We start from the raw sequence: 24915 nt of genomic DNA, 5'->3' as shown, positions 1-24915 counted from the left end.
AGTTTTCTGTTCGGGTTATTGTGTGTAGCTGCTCTATAGGACTCCACAACTCAATACAAAGGGTTGTTAATTTTCTTCAGGTAATTATGAATTTATTCCTGTAATATTTCGATTTTATTCGGGTAACATGAACTTTTTCTACAACCTAATTGTCCAAAAACTATTTTTTAAATGATTTGTTTAACAAATGTAACATCTTTTTTTAATATTTCAGACTTATGCTGCTAAAATGGCATGATTTGTCCTCATAATATTACATGATTCTGATCAATTAAATTTTTTCTCTTAATATTTTGACTTTATTCTTGTAAAATTACTGCTGATTTTGCCATCATTTTCTGTTAAATTCTATGTATTTATTTAAATACATAGATTTAAATAAATTTAAATGTGCTGCAAGCCCAAACTTTGGAAACACCTGGTCTACGTCATAAGAAGGAAGACATTTGTGGAAAAGGCATGCACAGACCAAAAAAACTATATTGTGAGTGAATAAGTACGACTTTTCCTCCAAACTAAAATATAGTTTGTGTGTGGAGGAAAGGCCAAAAGGCGTACGTATGTTGAAAAAAAAAAATAGTGTGCATTTCCGAGGGCGTGTCGCAGGCTCAGTTCTGCTCGTCCTTTAGAAAAAGACCAAGCAGTCATGTGCTCACACGCTCGGCCTGCCAGTTGACTTCGCCTCTTTTTGGCTTTTGACGCGCTATAAGAGCTGCAAACAAAGACAACACATCACAACAGCACGAGTGGACAAACTTAAAAGAGTTCCTGCAGGTTTGTTTTCTCCAGGGAAGAATTAGAATCCTCCGCCACTTCATTTGGCGGCAAAGTTGTGTTTTCGTAAGGCGCCAACATAACCGTCAGCACCTTAAGCGAGTAAAAGCGCTTCCTTTATGAGCTAAAGCCGCCTGATATTTGCTTTGCAGCCAGAAAAGAACTCTTTAAAACACAGCGGCAGCAGACATGAAAGAGCAGCACAAATGAATTGAATGTTGTTTTTTTTCCGATGGGATCTGAATGCCTCTTTTCCCACAAGCCTCGGCACAGGTGATTCATCACGGCGTCTGTCAAAAGAGCTTTCCACAACATGAGGCGAACAATGACGCTGTGATTGCAAGGACGGGAGAGCCCTTGATTGAAAGATATCAGCTACGATACGCTGGTGGTGGGGGTGGGGCTGTTGGCCAGGCACGACAGACTAACAATCTTCACCTTCTGATGGGGGGGGGGGGCTCCCTGGACACATGTCATCAAGCAAAACAACTGTCAACTGATGCCATTTAAAAAAAATAATTGCCCCGGGATTGAGCCCTGAGGGACACCAGTAAAATATTTCAATAATAAAAATATGATTTAAAACCTGTAAAGCCAAAGCTAGTGTTAGTTTCCGGTCCGATACTGAGTCAAATTCAGGCTGGTATTTGACACATTTCAGGTGTTAAAGCATGTGCAAACGTGTGCACACACGGTTCAGTTGTAAATATGAAAATTGTAAATAGTTAGTGTTATATTTGTTTCAAAATTTGTATTTTCATTTAAAACAACCATTTTTTGGTTGTTTATGTTGTGGCATCGTTATTTAGACATTTTGATTAAATATATATGGCTAAATTTGTGTCAAAGTGAAAGTTATGCTTGAATATCTTTTCACAAAAAGCCTTTTTTCTCCCTTTTTTGTTTGAGAACTGATATTTTGCTGAAACTTACCTATGTTCTACTTCTCATTAGTAAAGAACAGAAAAAGGTAGAAACAAACTTTTTTTGGATGATGAAGACAGGAGTCTAATCTTTCGTGTGGTATATACCATGTTTATATAACCCAAAAGCACAATATTCTGTGTGTCAGTCAAACTCATCAAAGATGGCTGGGATTGAATGAGTTAATGATGTCATTATATGAAATATCACCCATCCTCTACTACATGGGACTTTTACGGCCCATGGATGTTTTTTAAATGGGCCCTTGAGACATTGTAAAAATACAGTACAACATGACTAACTAAAAGATCAACAGCAAAAATGGAAACATAGCAGGAAAGAGAAAATAAAATCAATAAAGTTGCAATTTTAGGAAAATGAAGTTGGGTAAAAGTTCTAATAATAAGATAACATTTAAATATTATGAGAATAAAGACATAATACTACAAGAAAAAAGCTACGAGAAGTAAAAAACAAGCAAAATTCTCAGTATGTGGCCCACGGTGGAAAAAGTTTGGACACCTCTGCTCGATGCGTGCTACAACGTTTGGTTGCCTTCCAACCCCACAATAAAGAAATGATAATAATTAGCGTCTTCCATCAATTTAAGTACTTTAAAAGCCATAAAACTGAGAGGCTGAGCAGCAGCAGCCTGTAATTTAGACAAAGAAGACGTAGTATTAGAGAGCAGTACAACTCTCCCTGCTTGCACAAACCACAATAATACGCTAACACTGACTGTGATGGTCATCCTATCAGGTTGTTGTGGTTCTGAATAGAAGTTGATGGAAGTGTATTTGCTTGGTGTGAAAGTGTGTGTGTCATATATGATGATGTCCTTATTAAGAGCGTCAGGCAGCTTGAAAGTGTGTTATGAAAACAGCCGTGTGACAACACATCGCCAAAGCACAACATTCATTATTGAGCGTCTTGTGGAGGAAGTGAGGGCGCTAAGCAGTGTGATAGCGAGCATGGAGGAAAGCCGCTCTTCACCATCTAATTGCCTCTTTCCTGCGTGAAGGTCTTGTCGTGGAGACACATTGAAGGCTTCCTCATTTCCAAAAAAAAAACCATCCCAAGATCCTCATTTGCTGTGAAAAGCATCTGCTAAAGCATAAAAAAGCCAAATTAGCAGCACATTCACTCGTTGTCAAAGGCTGCTGAATGTCAACAATGGAGCCTGAGCTGCAAACGCTTAATTATCCAAATGTGTGTGTGTGTGTGTGTGTGTGTTGCGCATGTGCCTCATCGCTGCACCCAGGTTTAGAAGCGATGATGTAATATCAAAACTGTTTTTGTCTGAGGATGAGCATGACATCATTGCTAGCTCTCTGGCTGCTAGCGGCACAGCTGGAAGTCAGGCGGCAAGGAAGCTTCTCAAAGGGTGGTCCGGGGGCCCGGCGGGGCTGGAGCACACTGCATTTGATCACATAGAATGCTTTAAATTGTCCATTTGACTGAAATATTCCAAATAACACTGCAAAATTACACCCAGAATTCATAAATTGCTACATTTATAATAGCATTATAATAGCATATTTTCATAGTTAGAGGATAGAAAACCTGTTCATGACCTTCTAGATACTTTATTGACATTTTAGAGCCATGTAGGCATAAGATAACACCCCTATAGTTACATTTACACACCTATTACCACATTGTGCAACTCTTACGCGCAGGCTACACGCTTTCCAAAGGGACGCAAGAGACAGCTAGCTACCAAGCTAATTGTTTAGTCTCCAATTTATTCATTCTAAACTAGACAAGGTTTGAAAATGACCATGTCATGTCATGTTGGACTCTACATCCACGGCTGTCTTACAATATTTTTGGACCAATAATAGGCCACAATCAACCACCAAATAATCATCATTTATTATTATTAGTTTTTTTTTAACATGATGGAGTGAGGGGGACTGCACGGAAAACGAGTGGTTAGCGTACAGGCCACACAGCTAGGAAACCAGAGTTCGATTCCACCCTCGGCCATCTCTGTGTGGAGTTTGCATGTTCTCCCTGTGCATCCGTGGGTTTTCTCCGGGTACTCCGGTTTCCTCCCACATTCCAAAAACATGCTAGGTTAAGTGGCGACTCCAAATTGTCCATAGGTATGAATGTGAGTAGGAATGGTTGTTTGTCCATATGTGCCCTGTGATTGGCTGGCGACCAGTCCAGGGTGGAACCCGCCTCTCACCCGAAGACAGCTGGGATAGGCTCCAGCACCCCCTCGTGAGGATAAGTGGTATAAAATGAATGAATGAATGAATGAATGAAAGTGATTGGCGAGTTTGCTTTCTTGTTTTGGATGCAAACAAATTCTAAAAACTCTACAAAAAAAAAAACACCCTGTGATGATGACAATGATGATGAGCTATGCGTCTATGGAGCAATGCTCCCGGAATAAGAAAAAGGAAAACATCTACCCCCAACTATAAAATCTGCATCAAGTTACATTAAGCAGTTGTTGTCAAAGACATCAAGGAACTGGTCAATGAAAAATGGAACAGCACACAAACAAGGACTATTTATTATCATCTAATTATTCATAATAGCACAAGTACATATGCTATGTTCAAATTAGAAATTTCAAAAGAACTCAGAAGAATGCAGAAGAAAGAAGGCCAAGAAAATGTATCATACAAGCAAATATCAACTGTAATGGTACACGGAGATGATCGCCACAAAATGAAAGTTTGAATATGGTGAACTGGACAAGCTCATAGACAAGAAAGTATAAGGATAAAGTCACACTTTGAAGAAAAACAACACAAGGGCAATGAAACCATGTGCATGAACCAAATCATCACAGAAGTCAACGGAAAACCCAGACCCTCAAAGTCAAGGGTCAAGAAGATTTATTCCATGACGACCATTCCAAGGACCATCTCCGACCATAAAGAAGAACACGGATGACCCGTAACAGAAGATGAAGTCCAAATCTGTCGGATCGACTGAATACCAAGTCAAGTCAGTGAACAACAGAACTGCCAGAATTGCTTAATATCATTTACGACAACGGGCAAATTCCATCAGATATGAAAACACAGATTTTTATGACCTTCCAAAGAAAGCAGGAGCCACAGACTGTGTGATCAATGCGGAATGATAAGCCTGATGAGTCACAGCACCAAAATTTTCCTTAGACTACCGATGACGGTATTAGACAGATCAATAGACTTGCATGCTGATTTATGTCTGACTATTACCAGTTTGTTGTATTGATATGATGATGATATGATATGAGACTGCTCTGCCGCCTGCAGCATCTGCGGCGTGCAATTAAAACAATATTGTCCCAAACGGATTCTGTCCCTTGTGCCGTATAGCTGACAGAGCCAGAACTTCACCGTACCAAGCTATTGTGAGCCCACAACAGGAATTTCGATGCAGATGCAGCCGCAACAGATGACAAGTTGGACTGGTCAGACAACCTGGACAGGAAAGAACACAGTCATCTGTACTTCCTGGAAGACTGGGGTCCTCAACATCTGCCATAAAATGTTTTAGATGTTCTACCACTCTGTTATGTCCAGTGTTCTCTTCTGTACTGTGGTGTGTTGGGTATGCAGCACGGATAAAAAGGATGCTGCCTGACTGGACAGACTGGTAAGGAAGATGGATCCTCTGAAAACTGTGGTAGACAAATGTCCTGGAAAATGTCCTTCACCCTCTGCACACCCCAGAAACACAGAAACAGAAACTCCATATGGTCTACAACACATCACTGGGAGGGCTTGGAGGACATTAGGACTTCATTAGAGACCCTTTAGATCAGGGTGTCAAACTCCTGACAGCTCCTTCCCTCAAACCAAAGGAGGGTTAATCATTAAAATCACCTGCTTTAGTAAGCGGCTGGAAAGAAAAGCTGTAGTGTCTCGGCCCTCCATGGCATGAGTTTGACACCCCTGATTGTCCCTAGACTGTCTTGTGTTGCAACATCCATACAAACACTCTCCTCTTAGTCAAGGTGACCATATTTACGTATATATCAATGGCATACTCAAATGACACCTTCTCATTTCAATATATTGAATGTATGATTGTATAGGAAATTGTTAAATTACAAAATATTACGTATAACCAAAGACAAAATTCCAAAGGAAAAACATAACAAAACAGGAGCCTGAGATCAGATGCTTAGTAAGTTCTGGAATGGAACCAATATTCTTAGGAAAACTGTGCCCTCTAAATTTGCAAGAACTTGTGAATTTGAATCTCCAACGTGTATGATGTCCTGAGTATATATTTTGCTTTTTCTGCATAAAATGAGGGCATTGCCATCACTTTCTCAAACCAAACCCATGACAGACAGGACAGGACATGAAAACACGACATGTCCTGGGAAAACTGGACTTATTTTTGGTGCAGTTCTAATTTATGGCCACTGTTAATGTCTATTGTTTGTGTTTTCTTATGATAATTACATAGCTTTCTTTAAACTTAATATTCTACTGGATGTTTGAATTGAGCGATTCCACCCTCGGCTCTCTGTGTGGAGTTTGCATGTTCTCCCCGTGCATGCGTGGGTTTTCTCCGGGGACTTCAGTTTCCTCCCACATTCCAAAAACATGCTAGGTTAATTGGCGACTCCAAACTGTCCATAGGTATGAATGTGAGTGTGAATGGTTGTTTGTCTATATGTGCCCTGTGATTGGCTGGCCACCAGTCCAGGGTGTACCCCGCCTCTCGCCCGGAGACAGCTGGGATAGGCTCCAGCACGCTCTTGTGAGGATAAGCGGTAGAAAATGATTGAATGAATGAATGTTTGAATTTCCTTTCTCACTCGACATCAGTAATGTGCAGTCAAGGGAGTCTCACCAGTCATGATAAACGGGACAAAAACAACATATGTTAATATCTGTCAATTGATTACATTCTGGATGTACTCCCTGTGTGAGTCCAATCTAGTTTTTAACAAAGTCCTAAGGAAAAATCATTGAATTTGCTGATAGCATGCCTGCCTACCGTCCGATCATGGCGCCTGCCAGTTTGTGTGACATTATTTTTGCTCAACGGTTAATAAAATACATAGAAAGGTGCAGCATCACCGCATGCTGACAGGGTGACGTGTGCATGAGCTGGAAGGTGCTTGTCACTGCTGTTCTTCCATAGAGAAATAGCTACCAGCTACAACATGGGAGATATGTTTATGCTCTGCTGAATCAATAAATGATTTTAACTGCCACACTGGAAGATCATACACTCAAGCTCACCAAATGCCAGTGACATCCAACGTATACGCAGAGCAGACAACATAGAAGGTATAATAATATAAAGTGTGATATTTAATAATAGTGACAAGAGGAAGAGCACTCTTAAACAAGAACATGCTCGGTCGTGCTGCTGCAAGCTGCCATGGTTCTCCTAATGAATACTTGTGGTGCCTCTGTGATGCCAGGAGGAAAACCACATGTGAGCCAAGCAGCATGGACGCTAAGTTTCATTCATTCATTAGAAGGACGGCAATCCCCCCCGTCAACACACCAATTAAACCACCTTCTTCATTATCATCATCATAACTACAGGCTGTATCATCACGTCATGCTTCTCACCTGGCAACATCTCGAAAGGTGCGAAACGGAATGAGATTTGTCGTTCAGCTGAAAATGGCATGTGCACAGGTGGCCTCAGATGAGCTATTGACAATTACCATGCATGGCTGATATATATAGCACTTGAGGACCGTAACTTAGCATAGTGGGTCCCCTTTAAGAATTGCTGGATTGTTACACGAGTGTGCGCAATGCTGCGTTCGGTTCCACTTAGAAAAACGTCTTGTTCAAGCAAAACGGCTCTTGGAATTGAACGATGAGAATCGATAAGATGCCATTCTTATTTGCAAGTGGAAAATCCTGGTCATCGTTGACTTAAAAGAGACGTTCAAAAGACTCTAATTGTTGGCGAACATCACAGCTTTAAGCCAAGAGAACTCCATCCAACAATGGCGAGGCGGAGTTAATATCGTGGCCTCCAAGCTCTACGTTTAACATGATTGATGTAAAAGGCAAGAGCATACATGTGAAGTGTACGTTACGTCCCACAGCAAAGTGTTTGTCTGTCCGTTGTCAGTCTCAACACCACTACAAAGATAAATACTTGGACATATTTGAAGCTTTTTCAAAAAGTTACACAACTGTTACTTTATATGCTCACTAATTAGTACATCTTTGAAGGATAATTCTGTTACTTATACAATGACTTTTGGGGGGAACGTAATTTGTATAATAAGTAGCTACCAATTTTGGTGTCTGACCCGGAAAATATGGGAAGGACAGCTGGATTAAAATGCATAAGAAAGGTTCCCTACACCTGCTTTACATCATTGGATGATGCTAAGCAGGCCGGATGTGGCCCGCAGGGCACCTATTGAGGGCCTAGGTAGTACAGTATGGCAGAGCAGCACTTCTAAATCATCAAGCACGAATGTTTTAATCTCACAAATTGACCCCCCTCCCCCTGCACCAACCCACTCCCACATTTTTTCATTGTGAGTGGGGGGGAGTGGGGGTGATGTCATGGTCTCATCCTCTTAGCGGGGCACTGGCCGCCATGCTGAAGATTGTACGGGACGGGCGGGGCGGCATAGACTCAGAACTTAATGGTCTGTGCTCCGTCAGCTAAATCTAATTGTCTTCTTCTGTGAACACGACTCCGACTCTCTTGGGATGCGACACTGTGTGATGTCATCTGCCACTGGATGTATTCACTTTTCTAAGTACACAGTACAGTGTACTTACTGAAGTGTACTGACAGAAGTACTCCATTTGAGACACAGCAATAGTGACTCAGTGAAGGCCGCCATGCAACACGCCTTGCCTCTTCCACGCTACCCTGCTGATCACGGATCAGCGCCTCTGTATGGCTGTGACGGAGCAGCCTCTTGTTCCAGAACATTCCAGGTACACGGAGAAGCCGGCCTCCTTCCTGTCGCTGGCCTGGTGGTGCTGAGTGACAGGCGTCCTCTTAGCCGCGTAATCAATCTGCTAATTGGTGTCGGAGGGAGGGGCTGCCCCTCCTCTTTCTTTGGCTAATTTGTCTTTGTCAGTCACACACACACACACACACACACACACACACTAGTGTGCTTTGAATGACACAAAAGAGGGAAGCTCCATGTTCCATTAGCAATTACAGCTGTTTTTTATATACGTTTCAAAAGTAAAGTAAATATCTCAAGTCACTCATCAAACATGTCCGCTTGGCACACGCTAAAGCAACAGGTGGCGCCCTGACCCCTGACCTTTAGGCTGCTCTATAGCCAATCACTGGCCTGAAGAATCCCATACAAATACAATTCTCAAGGAATACATGCGTCTATACAACTTTGTACTCTACGTTAACTCATCAGGTGACATATAGGAAGCATTGCGTGGTTGTCATGTGACGATGCCAGGATATAACCCTGACTCTGCATCACGATGACACCGCTTAGCTGCAACAAGTCACCAGCAACAAGTGTTGCATTCCCCGTGTTATGAATTGTTTGTTTTGCTGTGGATTTTTTTTTATTTTGGTGGATTTAATACTTCATTTAAATTTCTTTATATGGTTGAAGTATTTAAATGACTATTCTGTCCAACTTTTAACATAAAAAGGTCAGATTTTATGTTTTTCAGCCAGTGGTGTCCAAAGTGCGGCTCAAGGGCCATTTGTGGCCCGCAACTTGTTTATTATTGGACCACGTCACGTTGCACAAATCAAATTAGACACTAAAAACAGCTAAAATTGAGCAATAAGGCACAATGTAAAGAAAAAAACAAATATGTTGTTATTAATCATTAATAATGCAAAAGCTTAGCTTTAAATATATGTAAATGAAGTGTTTTTAGCCTTTTTATAAATAAGAAAATATCACTCATATGCATACACTCTTGCTTTAAGCAATATTGTTCAATGCGGTCCTGAACATCATTATGAGCCTATACATACAGCATGAACATACAGTGTATAATATGAACATATACAAAGTGTATGAAGATATATCCATGAAAAAGATCACATATGATGAAAGAGAAAGTAAGAGTCAGGTTATTGTGCATGTGAGAGGCAGCATGTGGCCTTTAAAGAGCTCTTGACATGTCAGTGATTTACAGGCTGCTTCAAGCTGGGGGGGTGGGGGGGCAATCAAGCCGTGATTAGACGTCACTGATGGTTCAAGTTTTTTTTTTGATTGCACGCAGGAAGCCAGCTCAGCCTCTGCAAATATCTTTTTTTTTAGGTTGAAATCCAAAAAGAAGGGAAGGCAGAGGAAAGCTTGTGGATTAGGCCCCCAGTGCCCCCTATTGGCCCCCACATTATCACTGATCCTTTTACACACACACACTAACCCTGATCCTCCATCCTCCTCACTCTTTGACATGTTTTCACTACTTTATCAAGTTTGTTTTTTGGCCACAACATTAGGTACACCTGCACATTCAAACAGGGGTACCTAATGTAGTGGCCCAAATGAAAGGCATTGTTATTGTTATTTCTCCAAAGATGATTTCATGTCAGCTTCCACCTTGATTGTGTGGCTGTGCACAATAATGCTCTTAGCGTAGCTAAGCCTCACATTATTAGCATTCACGCTGCTCTTACGCAAAAACCCTCGCAAACTCGCTGCACCCTTTCACTCCGCTAATGATCGCCACCATAATACACCGACATGTTCGCCACGCAAACCACACTTGATGATGGCTGTGACAAATATTGGTGGGCTTGTCTCTTCTCTCTCACTTCTTCTTCTCTCACTTACAGGGCTTTCCTTTTCTTTGGCGCACTGGTGCTTGGGAGACGTAATGAAGTGTAGAAAGACTCATCACCATGGAACATCGTCAGTTGAATATAGCAAATATAAGTACAGTTATCCATGGTTTATCATGGTTTATCATGGTTCATTGATGCCAGACTTGACCGTCATAAGTGACTGTAGGATTCCTTATTCATAAATAGAATATTTTTGTAGTTAAAGCATCAAAAACCTGTTTACTACCTGCTAAATATGTTTCTTTAAACATTAGTAGAGCCCTCTAGACATTAATTAACACCCCTATAGTTACCTTTCCATTTGTATTACCTAATATGAGCGTAACTAAGACATAAATAAGACTTGTGGTTGTGTGTGTGTTGCTATAAATGTGTTCCCTAGAGGAGCAGAGTGAGTGGCTGACAGGAAGTGATGTCCATATTGCCGCAACAGGCGTAAGCAATATTGCACCTGTTGTGAGCTCATTCAAACCTGCAATAAAAGCCTGCTGTTCCAGTGATCAAGTCTAGTGCTTGTGTGAAGATTACAGTAACATTACCAACACCTACTGACCAGAGTGGAATACTACGTCAATATCTTTTGAATGCCTTGTATTTGTATTTTAGTTACCGTGTATCAGCGCCTATAAACTTAGCGGCACAAACTGGAACTCTTTCTGTGTGACCAACCACAGCAGAGTGGCCGTGCCTGGAGGCGGGCCATGGGTGGAATACATTAAAACAGATTCTTCTTACGGGAACCATGGAATCCAAGGAAATACAGCTGAATAGGTGCAGATTCTGGAAGATCTAGAAAGCTTTCTGTGTGTCACTGCTCTATAGGAGTCCACAACTCAATACAAAGGGCCGAAAAATGAGCATAATACTTAGGTCCCCTTTAAAATACATTGACAATAATAATAATACGATAGAAAGTATAATCCATAACAGCTCATAATTTAGTGCTTGAATACAGTCATCCATTACAAATGTAATTGTAATAATAGAATATGATAAAGTCTAAGACTTTAAATTACTCTAAATTACAAGAAGACAAGAAGTGTGCGCTGATGACAATCAAGATGTCCGCAGTGTGACGCTACACGTCCTTTAGAGCGTGACCACTACACCGCACACACACTGAAATGTGATGATTTTAATGTGTCATTAAGAACAAGAGTAAACTTTCATTGTCTTGACAAACACAACATTCCTCCCCATGCGGACGCCAACACCCCCACTGCATTCAACACGTGTGTGTGTGTGTGTGTGTGTTAGTTGACAGACTGGTAGCAAGTAGGTGACTTTTTACACACCCGCCTGCCACTTTTCTAGCAGAGGAGAAGAAGACTTTCCCAAAAGTCCAGTCAAGAATGTCCTCCGGCCAACATCAAGCAGTAAAGTGTGACCTTTGACCCTGACTTTGGGAAAGGCTGACGTTCTTTAAGAAGAGCATAAACATCAATTAGCACAGTTGATGTTTTGCTGAGCAGAGTGAGAGAGCGAGCGAGCGAGCGAGAGAGAGAGAGAGCGAGAGAGAGAGAGAGAGAGAGAGAGAGAGAGAGAGAGAGGGAGAGAGAGAGAGCAGCCTGGTGTCCAATGAGAAGTTTGGAGGTTTGCTCAAACACCTGCAAAGCCTGCTATGATCCTCCTCCTCTGATGTGGCCTTTCATGAAGCGCTGCAGTCACACAGCAAAAAAACTTTCCAGGCTCCGAGGCAGTAAAGATAAAGGATGAGGAGTTTCCCACCTGCTTGCAGGGGCGGGGCTACCTTGGCCTGGATCTATGTAGAGTGCTACAAAACCACACCTTCATGGAGTATCTTCCTCGTGTATCTTCTCTAGGTCATGTCTGGACCTGGAGGGACTTCAGTAAAGATGTTTCCTTACCGTGCTGCGGGTCATGTCCTCCGCTGACGTCCTCCATGATGATCAGGTCACTTCCATCGGTGGGGAAGTCCACGTGTCGTCCACAGAAGCTCCTGAAACGGTGAAGCGTCATCCAAACAAATCATAAAAGCGACCGTGACATGTGTGGCGGCTTCATAAAAAGCTGCCATAAAGACATTTGGACTCTTTTCATGAGGTCTTTAGAGCTTATACAAGAGTTCAGGAACAGGGAGAGCTATCCCGGACTTCACGTTTCTACTTGAAAACGTCTGAAAAGATGTTCTTCATAAGCAAGATGCTTTTATTAAATAATGACATAATAATAATTCTATCAGACTGTTAATTCCTTAGTGACACACACGGACTAAGAAGTAAGCCATGTTACATTCAGGTGTCGTCCATGGCAACCTGACTCACCTGACACACACACACACAGTTCAAAGCGACTGTGGCTGTCTAGCCTGCACGCTTAATGTTTAAGTATTGGGAGCGGCTGAAGAGAGCAAATAAAATAACTTTACACACATTCTAACTATTGTGAAACCCTGCACAGCAGCGCCGCCTCCATCCATACACTCTCATACTTCTTGATACTTATTTATACAAGCCAGCAGGTGATGTCTACCTGAAGCAGAGAGAAGGAAGACAAACAAGGCGGAAAGAAGGAATGAGATGTTTGTGCGCCGTGATTGTGCACGCTAAGCCGTCTAACAATGTTGCTAAACATTCTGACACGACGAGGGGGGTCCCGCTCCATATGGAGTCATACAGTGTCGTCAACAAATCACAATGCGTAGGTGTCGTGTCGGCCATCTTTAAACGCAACAGTGGATTAGCCGTCACATGTGACCTTAATTGTGTAACAACCTCAATCCCTCCACAATTGTTTGGTGAAAAGCAGCCTAACTTTTGCTGTGTCACCTCAAGCAACACCAGCGTGGGAAAACGACACTTGACAAGCCCTTTGAGATACTTGGTAGTGAAGAATGACGCCATTTCATATTAATATCAAACCACGTGTGGTACAAAAAGTCTACCTTAGCATACATTGCGTACATTTTTAAAGATGCAACAGTTTCATGCCACACATTCTTGCAAAATATGGTGGGAGTGAACAACATCTTTTTCCACTTGTCTGCAAATGTTGGCAGTCTGAATGTTGCCGGTTCGACTCTCAGTCATTCCTCATGTCAAAGTTTCCTCAGGTAAGCTACTGAACCCCTAGCTGCTAGATGTGTGGACTCGAATCAGACTAGAATCACAATTTTGATGAGTGGACTTCACTCACTGTTTGAGTGGACAACATCATTGCTTGAAAACTTGCACTGTGACAGGATTTTAGTCTGATGACTTGAAAATACTCAAATTACATGTCATCAATTTCAAGTTGTCAAATTTGTTACATTGATAAAATGATATTTTATTTGTGAGACACTAAACAGTGCTCAAAAATGTCAAGCCTACGATTTCAGACTTGGCTCGACCTGTCTTGTCTGGATATGAGACTTGACTTGGACTTGAACGTCTTTACTTGAGACTTCCAAACACCGACTGGCTCTCACCTCTGTTAGTTGCTCCTGATGTCATATCATCAGTATCGGTGTTAAAACACTTTAAAGTGGACCTATTTTTCCACTTTTCTGACCTATAAATGTAACTAGAATGTTGTATGTTAAACGATGCCAAAGTTTAAGACAATAAGGTTATATCATTTGGAAGTGAGCCCTAAAAAGAAGTTTGGGATGGCTCTGGATGCTTGGTTTGACAGATTTTTTTTTAACACTGGCTCTCTGTGATGTCACAGAGTGCCTGCCTTATTTATATGGGCGTGCGCTTTCTGCCCTCCCCCAAGCTTCTGTGTTTACGGTGTTAGCAATGTCTCCCAGGAAGGCTTTCTTCTGGTGTAAAGGAAAGCTATATTTGTTTATTGTTTATAATATATATAATTCCTAATAAGGCAAACATCGGGCAGAAGTTGGAATTCCTGATTCCCTACCAGGAAAAGAAAAATATTTTAATCTGTCAATGGCATTTCACACGGGACTGTTTTGTGAACATGGGCCAGTATGCAGCTGGACTAAATGAAGCCTGACACCTTTCCAAAGTTACTTGGTCATGTGGAAAAGCCAGAAGAGCAAGCAGTAAGTAACAATTTATTGGTGTATTATTTTGTGTAAGTCATGGAACAAAAGCAGTTGTCCATGTAGCATTATAGCGTGTGCATACAGGGAGGGGGGTGCAAATTACAAGCTCACTGAGTCTGCGAACAGCCATTTCCCACCACAATCTGTGTCTACCCAAGTTTTTTTAAACGCTGGTAGTCCCGCAAAAAAACGTTAAAGATGTTTAGATACCTACCATTCAGAGACGTCTTGAAGTAATTTCTGGATCGGATTTGGGATCAAACACATATTGTTGTGTGTTAAAAGCCGACATTTTAAAAAGATAAATCACTGTTTATTATCAACTCCTATACCGTTTATCAACGCCTATAAAGTTGGGTTCCACAGCTATCTGGAAGTCCTTGTGAGCACTTGAGTGTCTTACCAACCACAGCGGAGTGGGCGTGCCTGGGGGCGGGCCGTGGTCCCCTTTTAGTACTTTAAGGGAAGTGCAAGACAAGTGAAAGTCCAATTACAATTCCTGCTCACAAAGGAAACAAGCAGGATGTTGCACACCAAGGCTGTGTCTCATATTAGTGCACTTAATTAGTGTACTTAAACTCATTTTGGGATGTGGATGTGGAATTGTCATCGCTTGACAAACTAACATGATCAGTGAAGTATGAAAACATAAACAGTGGTACATGTACACTATACATTTTACCTGTAGGATCACATATAAATCAATTGTTATAGACTTATGTTGAATAATGCCACAGAATAATATGGACACATAAAAAAAAATAGTAGTAAGATTTTGAGAATGAAGTCATAAATTTCCGAGAATAATGTAGGAAATTTACTAGAAAAAAAGTTGTACATTTTGGAGAATGAAGTCATAATATTACGTGTCATTGTGTTACACGGCCAGGTCAGAGGTCATATTATCATTTATTCTTGGAAATGTATTACATTTTTCTCATAAAGTGTGACTTCTTTAGTAAATTTTAAACTTTATTACAGAAATTTAAGATGTTTTTTCAGAAATTTACAGCTAAACTCTCGTAAATTTACAACTTTTTTTCTCTGAAATTTATGATTTTTTTGTAAATGTATGAGTTTTTGTCTCTGGAATGTACGACTTTTTTCTTGTAAATTTAGTACTTTTGTAAATTTATGACTTTTTTCTCATAAATTTATGACTTTTTTGCAAATGTATGACTTTTTTTCTCTAAAATGTATGACTTTTTTCTCTGAAATTTATGAAGTTTTTAATCATAAATGTATGACTTTTTGTAAATTCATGACTTCTTCTCTCTGAAATTTACATTTACAAAATCTAATGTCATAAATTTAAGACTTTTGATCATAAGTTTATGGCTTTTTTCTGGTAAATTTACGACTTTTTTCTTGTAAATTTAAGACTTTATCCTCATAAATTTAAGACTTTTACAACTATTTTCTCGTGAATTCACAACTTTATTCTAGTAAATTTTTGACTTTTTCTCATATATTTAAGACTTTTTACATCTTTTCTCATAAATCTACAACTTTATACTGATAAATTTAAGACTTTTTATGAGTTTTTCTCGTAAATGCACAACTTTATTTTTGTAAATTCAAGACTTTTTCCTCATGAATTTTCGACTTTATTCTCAAACAAATTTTTTTTCTGTCAACTCTGTCGTGGAGTAAGATGTGTTCTGTAGGAAAAAAACACACCAATTTTCCAATATTTTTTTTTAGAAAAATTCATGAAATTTTGAAAGAAAACGGCAAATGTGCTGTATGTATATACATACATAAATTGTACTGAGAGAGTATTGCATTTGAGACCCATCATATACTGTATATCAGTATAAAATATGGATGGCCTAAAACTCTGAAAAGAAACTCCACAAAAGGAGGGGGAAAAAAATCAGCATTTGAGCACCTCGCTGGAGGCTTCAGGCCACCGTGCTCTTGCCAAACATCCGTGCCATCATTTGGCGGTGGCCGTCGTCAGTGAGCGGCAGGTAGTCGGCTGGTGAGCCAACATGGAGGTCAGCCAGGATGAAGTTTAATGAGACGCTAACAACAAAGCTAGCTTGCTTCCTGGGGGCTGGGGGGGGTTGGTTGTTTTGTGATATCAAATGATCCATCTTCCAAGATGTTATTATGTAGTATGTCATGGAGATGGTTTATTGAAATGAGTGTGCTACCTACAATATGTAATACAATATGTACTACAATTCTATTCTCACTGCATGACATGGTTCCAGTCATAGCAACCAAATATGATTCCACTTGATCAAGAGCACCACTATAACCTTTGGTTAGCATCCACGCCAGTTAGCATGTTTTCAGGTAATGTTGAAAATTTAACACCTGTATGTACCTTATGTACATTTTTTAGTTAGTGTACAATCTTGTCACGTTATGAATATTCTGAATGAGTCCAGCGGTGTTCTTAATGTATTTTTTTAATCGCAAAACGCAAAAACTTCAAACAAAGAAGCTAGCTTGCTAAGGAAGTTAGCTGCATAATGTCACTGGCGGTTGACTGATAAAATGTTAACACAAAACACGTTTTTATATTTTATATATGCAATTCTAATCACATATAAACGACAAATGAATGAATATGAATATATTTAAGGTTACTCTGACCTTCATTGAAGACGTGACTCTTGATGCCAAAGACACGATGTGGTAGCAAGACATACCACGGAGATTATCTTCCTGTTTTGGCAAGAGTTATTGATTCAATTCACTTTAATCTTATTTTTCAACATCTTTATCAAATTGCTCGTACTTGAAACGTTATTCGGACATATTGGGGTTATTGAGGTGAGAAACACTAATTAATTAAAAAACTAACTCATGGTAAAACAGGAAACATCGCTGTAACATTGTCGTCTTCAATGAAGTGATGTCCCTGTCATTCATCGTTTATACGCTTTTGGCATTGTAAAACTACAATGGCAAAACTATTGTGTAGCCATTTTTGGCTTTCTGGAACGGATTAAATGATCCAGTTAACGAATGAATGAATTTAAACCAAGATCGTACTGTAATATAGACTGCACGTGTCAATAAAAATACGTCAGTCATGGCAAATGATGTCATCTTCCCGAGTGGCGATATTTCGGTCAGGATACTTCCAGATTCATCCTTGCTGCTTCCTGCCCGGCCGGACTGTCTAGCTTTCCAAGAGGAAAGTTGAGCAGGGTGAAATGTGGCAAAGAGGAGCAGGCGCTTTATAATTGATGTTTTCCCATGAAGAGGAGCCCCTCCCTCCCACTCAGGTGCAAGAAGACATCTTTGAAGGTTTTTTTGGTGCTCTCCCAGGAGGAGGCGAGCCAATCAAGTCCCTCCCCTGCTATAGATCGCTGCTATAATACAAAGCAGTAAAAGCGGCTCCCTCACTCAGGAGGCTGCAGCTCGACTTATACAAGACCTGCTTGCTTGGTGCTTTTTTTCTACTCAATGAAAGTCAAGTGAAAGATCTCCTGCCGTGACAGACGAGGCAAAGACAGCCCGCTTGGATGCTGCCGGTGGTCGAGCGTGCGAGACCTTCCTTTCCGCACCTGCCACGCTAGAAGACAGGCGACAAGGGCACCGAGAGAGCCGGCACAGGCGCACCGAGAGGCGGCCACCTCCTGAAGGACGCACACACCCCCCCCACCCCCCTCCGCTTGTAAAACATGCTGCTGTGGACCAGAATAGTACTGCTGGCTGTCATCTCCTCGTCCTTGCTGGTGTCCCCCGGGATGGGATGCGGGCCGGGCCGGGGCTACGGCAGGAGGAGGCACCCCAAGAAGCTGACACCGCTCGCCTACAAGCAGTTCATCCCCAACGTGGCCGAGAAGACCCTGGGGGCCAGCGGCAGGTACGAGGGCAAGATCACTCGCAACTCGGAGCGCTTTAAAGAGCTCACCCCCAACTACAACACAGACATCATCTTCAAGGATGAGGAGAACACCGGCGCCGACAGGCTCATGACTCAGGTAAGACGGCGCTTCTCTCCGGGCCGTGAACGCGCCATCACTGCGCACCAGGCGCGGCAGCCTCACGGCGCACGAGTGCGTCTTTACCGCCCCCCCCGGCGTGCACCTTTAATCATACTTGGCATCGTTATTAATCGCATGACGATGCCGCTTAAAGGACGGGATGAACGCATGAGGAGAGCAGCGGGAGGACAGTGAGGACACTTCATGCTTGTCTACTTAAAATATTCATGTCCACCCCCCCGCTCATATCTATATTTGTATCCTCCTCCAGCTCTACCCTCTCTGCATTTAAGTCACATTTATGACGGCGGCGGGGGGGTGAAAATTTAGTGCAAATACTAACCCTCTATATTTCATTGAGGGACAATATAGACTTTAAAAGACATGGGGGGAACGAGGACACTATTGATATTTTTAAACAATAAAAAAAAATCCAGACTTTTTCCTGTAAATGAAAGATGATATTGATAAATAATGGTCCTGAAATATTTAAAAATATATATCAATACAGGAAGTAAAAGGAAATATTGAGTTCCCCCCACCCCACCACCCCCCAGCCCAGATGATGCTTTCATTCTCATGCTGGAATTTCTTCCACTTTTTCTTCTGTCCTGATGGATGAATGGTGTCGTTGGTAGATGTGAACTTGTCACCCCCCCCCCAAAAAAAAAAAAAAAAAAAAAAACAGCATCAGCAGGTGTCCACCAGTCCTCCATAAACGTGAAGATGTTGGGAATAAGAACGTGACGCTCATATTTTGAGCTTTTGGGCTTTTACGCACGAATGTGGAAGATGGGTGGGGGTCTGGGGGAGCTAAGTAGATATATTAATACGCTTTATATAGAATAACACGAAGATGTGTAAAGTTAATGACATATGATGACGTCACGGGAGGAAGAATGATGTTTGCGCTTTGACTACTTTTTCAAGACGGTTCGAAATCATCTCTTTCTTCGGGGGTGGGGGGTGTTAAAGTGTTAAAAAGTTTTTATATAGATTGTTGTTTGAACTGACGGATAGCTGACAACACTGATGTGTGTGTGTGTGTGTGTGTGTGTGGCGGGAGGGGGGGTTGCGTCCTGCTGTGTTTTACGGTGGATGAGCAGAATTGGGCTTGATTTGCGGCACACGACCTGATGAATTAATAAATAGACGATGCTTTACGGCTCTTGGCCGTCTTAGAATGTGTCTGTATGTGTGGGAGGGGTGGGGGGGGTTAAGGTAAGGGGGGAGCTGTATTGTATTTAATGCAGCACATTCTACAAGTGTGAAGCTGAGACATGTCCGTCAGAAGACCACCTTAGCAGGCAAGGCACGTACTGTATATACCCCCCCCCCCCCCCCCCCCCCCCAGAATGAAAGTTGTGGTGAAAAGCCTCGTTGTGACGTTTTACTGGACAGAAGTTGTTTTGTATGGATTTAACTTTCATTGATGGTTGATGGATTGAAGACAATATGGGGGCTGTGTTGCGGGGGGGGGGTACTCATAAAAATGATGCAAGGGTCCTTATGTTATAGAGCAGTGAAGCGAATGTGGGCTCTTATCAATATTTCATAGTCAGCTTGCTTGAACCGAGATGTTCCTTCACGACGCTCACTTCCTACCATCACAACACGCTGATTGCTCTGCAACATCTTATGGGCTCCATTCAACTGCAAATTTACACTCAATGGCTCCTCATTCTTGGACAATGCTGTCAAAAATATCTTCAAGATAATAGAGTCACTTTTTAGCCCGCAAAGTACACAATAATGTATATGCACGTGTACTAGCATGTGTCATTACATTGGAATATACTGGATGTGTCCTATAGAGAGGGGTGTCCAATGTGTGGCTCATGTGCCACTGTATGCTTTGATTTTTTTAGTGTGAGGCCTTAAGGTGCATTTAGGAATCAAATGAATTCATTATTAAATATTACACCCCCAAAAAGATGGAGGATGTGGCTGGTTTTAGCATGTATTCTCCTATTAGCATGTGGCCCCCATTTGCTAATTGTACACGTGTGCTCCCAAGTTGCTAAAAGTTGTGGCTCCAATAAAAGGCCCCCTGATGTCAACGTCTGCCGTAGAAAGAAGTACCTTAAGAACGTCCTGTCTTGTGTTGTGTTCACGGACAGCGGTGCAAAGACAAGCTGAACTCCTTGGCCATCTCAGTGATGAACCAGTGGCCCGGGGTCAAGCTGCGTGTCACCGAGGGCTGGGATGAGGACGGCCACCACTTTGAGGAGTCCCTCCACTACGAGGGCCGGGCGGTGGACATCACCACCTCGGACCGGGACAAGAGCAAGTACGGGACCTTGTCCAGGCTGGCGGTGGAGGCCGGCTTCGACTGGGTCTACTACGAGTCCAAAGCCCACATCCACTGCTCGGTCAAAGCAGGTAGGACATACTTTGATGAAGACATGTCTGTCCTTGTTATCTGTGGGGGACAGCAAGCCGGAGAATGAAAATACGCTGATTTAAGTCAGTGAATGCATCATGAATGATTCAGGACATCATTTGGGGTCAGGTGACTTTTTAATGCGCTTCATGGCCGAGCATCCTAAAAGAAGATTAAAAGCCCCCCTCCCCAATCAGGCCTCTTGTGTCTGTGTGATCCCGGAGACTGGTATGTGAGGACCTCCACCAAGGCCAACAAGATGGAGGCGTTTAAAGAGGGGGGGTTCATTTAAATTCAAATGTCGGAGCAAACACGAACGGCACCTGAGCAAATATAGCAGCAGACTTTTCATGACAATGGCTGCTTTTCATCCACAATACGTTTGGGGGTCTCAGACAGTGTGGAGGGGCCAATACGCATCCTGCAAAGAAGGGGGGGGGGGGGGTGAGGTGTCCTTTTTGTTGACCCCAATATGAATTTCTTGTTTGTACAGAAAACTCGGTGGCAGCCAAGTCCGGGGGCTGCTTCCCGGGGTCCTCCTCCGTCACACTGCAGGACGGCTCCACCAAGGCGGTCAAGGACCTCCAACGGGGGGACAAGGTCCTGGCGGCGGACGGCGACGGGAACCTGGTCTTCACAGACTTCATCACGTTCATCGACAGGGACTCCGCCACCAAGAGGATCTTCTACGTGATAGAGACCGACAGCGGCCACAGGATCACGCTGACCGCGGCGCACCTGCTCTTCGTCAGCCTCAACTCCACCGCCAGGGGGCGCGCCGAGGCCGTCTTCGCCAGCCAAGTGAGGCCGGGCCACAGGGTGCTGGTCCCGGACGGCGCGCGCCTGCGGGCCGTGGCGGTGTCCCGCGTCTCCACGGAGGAGCGGGTGGGCTCCTTCGCGCCGGTGACCGTGGAGGGGACCGTGGTGGTGGACCGGGTCCTGGCGTCGTGCTACGCCGTGGTGCAGGACCACCAGCTGGCGCACTGGGCCCTGGCGCCGCTGCGGCTCGCCCACTGGGCGTCGTCGCTGCTGTGGGGCGCTCAGAGGCGGCCCGGCGCGCAGGAGGACGGCGTGCACTGGTACTCGAAGGTGCTCTACCACTTAGGAACGTGGCTTTTGGACCCCCACGCCCTCCATCCTCTCGGGGTGGCGTCGTCTTCCTCCAGCTGAAACATTTTTCCCCCTCAAAGATGGAGATCACAGTGGTGGTAAAAAAGGAAGAAGCTAGCTCGCAGTGGATATTTATTCTTCTTCTTCTTCTTCTTCGCCCTTTCCAAGAATGAACGGAGCCTTACGTTTGAATAATTTATTCTCACAGGAACTGGCAACATTGTGCATAATCTATTTTTCTATATCTCAAATACTGACACAAAAAGAAGACAAAAGAAGTAGAACGGAGCTAACTGTTGATAATGTGCATACATACAATATATACATATAGAAATGTATAAATATATGTGTGCAACTGACTCTTATATTTTGGGGAGAACAAAGCCGGCGGGGTGACATAAATTATATTTTTATACACAGAATTGTAAATTAGATTTTGACAGATCGCTACCGAATCACATTTCGTTATTTGAAATAGTGTAAAGATATGAGAATATATTTTAATTTAAATACAGTAGTATTGGCTAAAAGGATTGGAAAATGAAAAAAAAAAGAATCTTGTACTGCTCGCTTATTGAAATGTTATTTTATTGTATTTTCTGGAGAGCTGTTGGTTTACGTTGTCAGAGAGGGACAGATATTCTGCCTCACGTCTGCATTCTCTACTTTTATTTTCTACTTCTTTCGATTTTCTTCCGTTTTTCCTCCGAGAGAAAAGACGAAATGCAGATTCTGACAATTGAGTGACAGTTCAAAGTAGTCTTGAATAAATTAATAACTCATGTAAATGTACTAAAAATGTATTTTTCTCTTGTTTTGTAAGAATAGTTTTGTAGAGATTGACCTGCGGCAGATGCACAGTTTGACTAGTTCTATAGGCAGTTAACTTTCATAACAGGGCCACATGTCTAGAGTTTATTATTTATATGTTTATTACGAAAATGACATAAAGAACATGTTCAAACTTGGACTCGCCACATGTCTTTGTTCTTTGCTTTAGCAGCCCACAAACTATACAAACTTTTTTTCATCCGTGGGTTGACACAAATGGAGATTTTGCACTTTGAAAAACCTTTTGCCCGCTTGCGAAATGTTGAGAGCCCTTGTCAAATTTAACGAGGTTTGCCCTCTGCAAATAACTTCTATCTGGCAGACAAATTAAACACAAGACTGTTTGTTGGCCCCCAAACTCACCCCCGCTCCACCGCCACCGACTCCGTCTCACACTCGCCCCCTTCGAAAGCCTTTGTCAAAACCCGCGTGACGTCATTATAGTCGTCAATCCTTTCGTTGTGGAACCATAATGTGAGTTAAGACGACAATATTGGGGACGAAAATGCGTTTTGCTGCTATTGTGTGCCGTGCACGTTGTCGCTATGGTTTAAAGTTGTGCAACTGCGACACTATGTGGATGAATGGCGGTACTGCAGCGTAGGACGCATTATGGCGATCCAAAACAAAACAAGGGACTACAAAGTTGGCGGTTAATTTGAACTAGGGGTTAAAAATGCAAGTGAAATGAACACAGTGGGCGTGGGGAGATTTATGTGGAATTAAAAAGACAATGCCCCCCCCTGCATTTAAGATGGTTAGTATATAGTATTTTTTAACATTTAGGAATTCGAATTTAGAGCAGGGCTATCCAAAGTGTGGCCCGCGGCCTGTTGTAGAAACACAAAAAATATCGCCTTTTTATTTAAGAAAATGAATCTGGCCTATTAAAAATATATGTATTATAATAATATATATACTAGAGAAGCGTCATTATGCCCCCATATTGTGATTCATACTAAAATAATAATAAAATAGTGATCCAGATCGCATCACTCCCAAAATTTGATCACTTCTTCCATATCCCATTTCCGACAATTCCTGAAAAATCCATCCAAATCCACCCAGAAGTTTGGACACCCCAAATATGGAGTTACTTCATTTAGCTCCATGAGGGTGCTAAATATTACAAACAGTCTGATGGGTCCAGTTTTCCAAGCAGAAGAGTGAACATGCAGGACAGGAGCATCATTAGTGTTCTTGCTATTGTATGCTAGTTGGTGAGGTAAATGAGTAAATGATGTCAGGGTTGACGGTAAAATGATTAAAGGCGGCCTTGGGAGAGGTAAAGGAGGCCACGGCCCGGCTGCAGCTTCTTAGAGAAGTGTTGCAACACGAGCAGGAATTCCTCATCCTTCTCTCAGGTCGCCCACATTGTGTGGCGTTGTTGATATTGTGAGGTGGAAACTCAGGGAGGGACGAGGTGGCCCATCTCCGCCGCTAGTGTGACCCCGGGGTCCCTGACAGATACAAAAGCGTGCGCGCAGGGCAGCATTCCTCAGAGCAGGTAAACACAGCCTCCCTCTAATCCCTCCGGGGGCCCTCTGTCTGCCTGGAGCTCTTTCACAAATGTTGACTTTTGCAAACACGAACAGTCTGGCATTCTGCAAAACAAAACTCCTGGTTTCCAAGAGCCTGTCTGCAAATGACAGCGTTCTCCTTCCCAGCAACGTGGGCTCCTTGCGTGGACTCACTTCTTGTGTACATACACTGACTCACGCACTGTGAGCACACAAGCATTGTGACACCTTATCCATCAGGGTCGGCCTCTTCATGCCCACTCAGTCTCAAGACACCCTGGACAATGAGTTGGAAGCGCCAAGCTTTGTGGGAAAACTTTAGTCTTTCCTCTTCCTAGTGCTGAAAGCATACGAGAAATGTCTTCTTCTGGCCAGTCAGGAGCATGTTATCTACTTTTGCGTTATAAAGTGATGATAGCGAACGAGCTAATCAGAGGTGATAGCCAAACAGTTCATGCTTTAAATTCCTTAGATAGAACGTAGCTACGCAACATTTAACCCGACGAGACTCACTTATGCTTCTTTTAGGGTGCACGCGCAGTGGCTACCTCTTCCTAGTCAAAGTTCTCACGCTTTTGCTTTTTCTTTGGCTTTTTGTGAAGCCCCCACAGGAGTGTAGTGTACCAGAGCACAGCGCACCAACACGAGTAATCTATATTAGCA

General features: G+C 42.6%; 2 protein-coding genes across 4 annotated transcripts in view; one reads left to right on the top strand and one right to left on the bottom strand.

Moving 5' to 3' along the window:
- The window catches only part of rnf32 (ring finger protein 32), a 41674-nt gene extending 29268 nt beyond the window's left edge, over nt 1–12406 (bottom strand). For all 3 annotated transcript variants that reach the window (XM_058059936.1, XM_058059937.1, XM_058059935.1), the window contains exon 1: nt 12315–12406. Coding sequence is in view for 1 of the 3 variants with exons in the window: in XM_058059937.1 (XP_057915920.1) it covers nt 12315–12329 (15 nt within the window). In the remaining 2 variants the exon portion in view is untranslated. The remainder of the gene's footprint in view (nt 1–12314) is intronic.
- A 5440-nt stretch (nt 12407–17846) lies between these two features.
- On the top strand, nt 17847–22871 carry shha (sonic hedgehog signaling molecule a). The gene is made up of 3 exons (XM_058060035.1): nt 17847–18405; nt 20529–20790; nt 21285–22871. The coding sequence occupies exons 1-3, from the start codon at nt 18103–18105 to the stop codon at nt 21959–21961; spliced, it is 1242 nt and encodes a 413-aa protein (XP_057916018.1). The 5' UTR covers nt 17847–18102; the 3' UTR covers nt 21962–22871.
- Nucleotides 22872–24915: the final 2044 nt, after the last annotated feature.

Source organism: Doryrhamphus excisus, chromosome 21, assembly GCF_030265055.1.
Source record: "Doryrhamphus excisus isolate RoL2022-K1 chromosome 21, RoL_Dexc_1.0, whole genome shotgun sequence".
NCBI classification, from domain to species: Eukaryota; Metazoa; Chordata; class Actinopteri; order Syngnathiformes; family Syngnathidae; genus Doryrhamphus; species Doryrhamphus excisus.
Note: the sequence above shows the minus strand (reverse complement) of the source record. Positions and strands in the feature narration are given on the sequence as shown.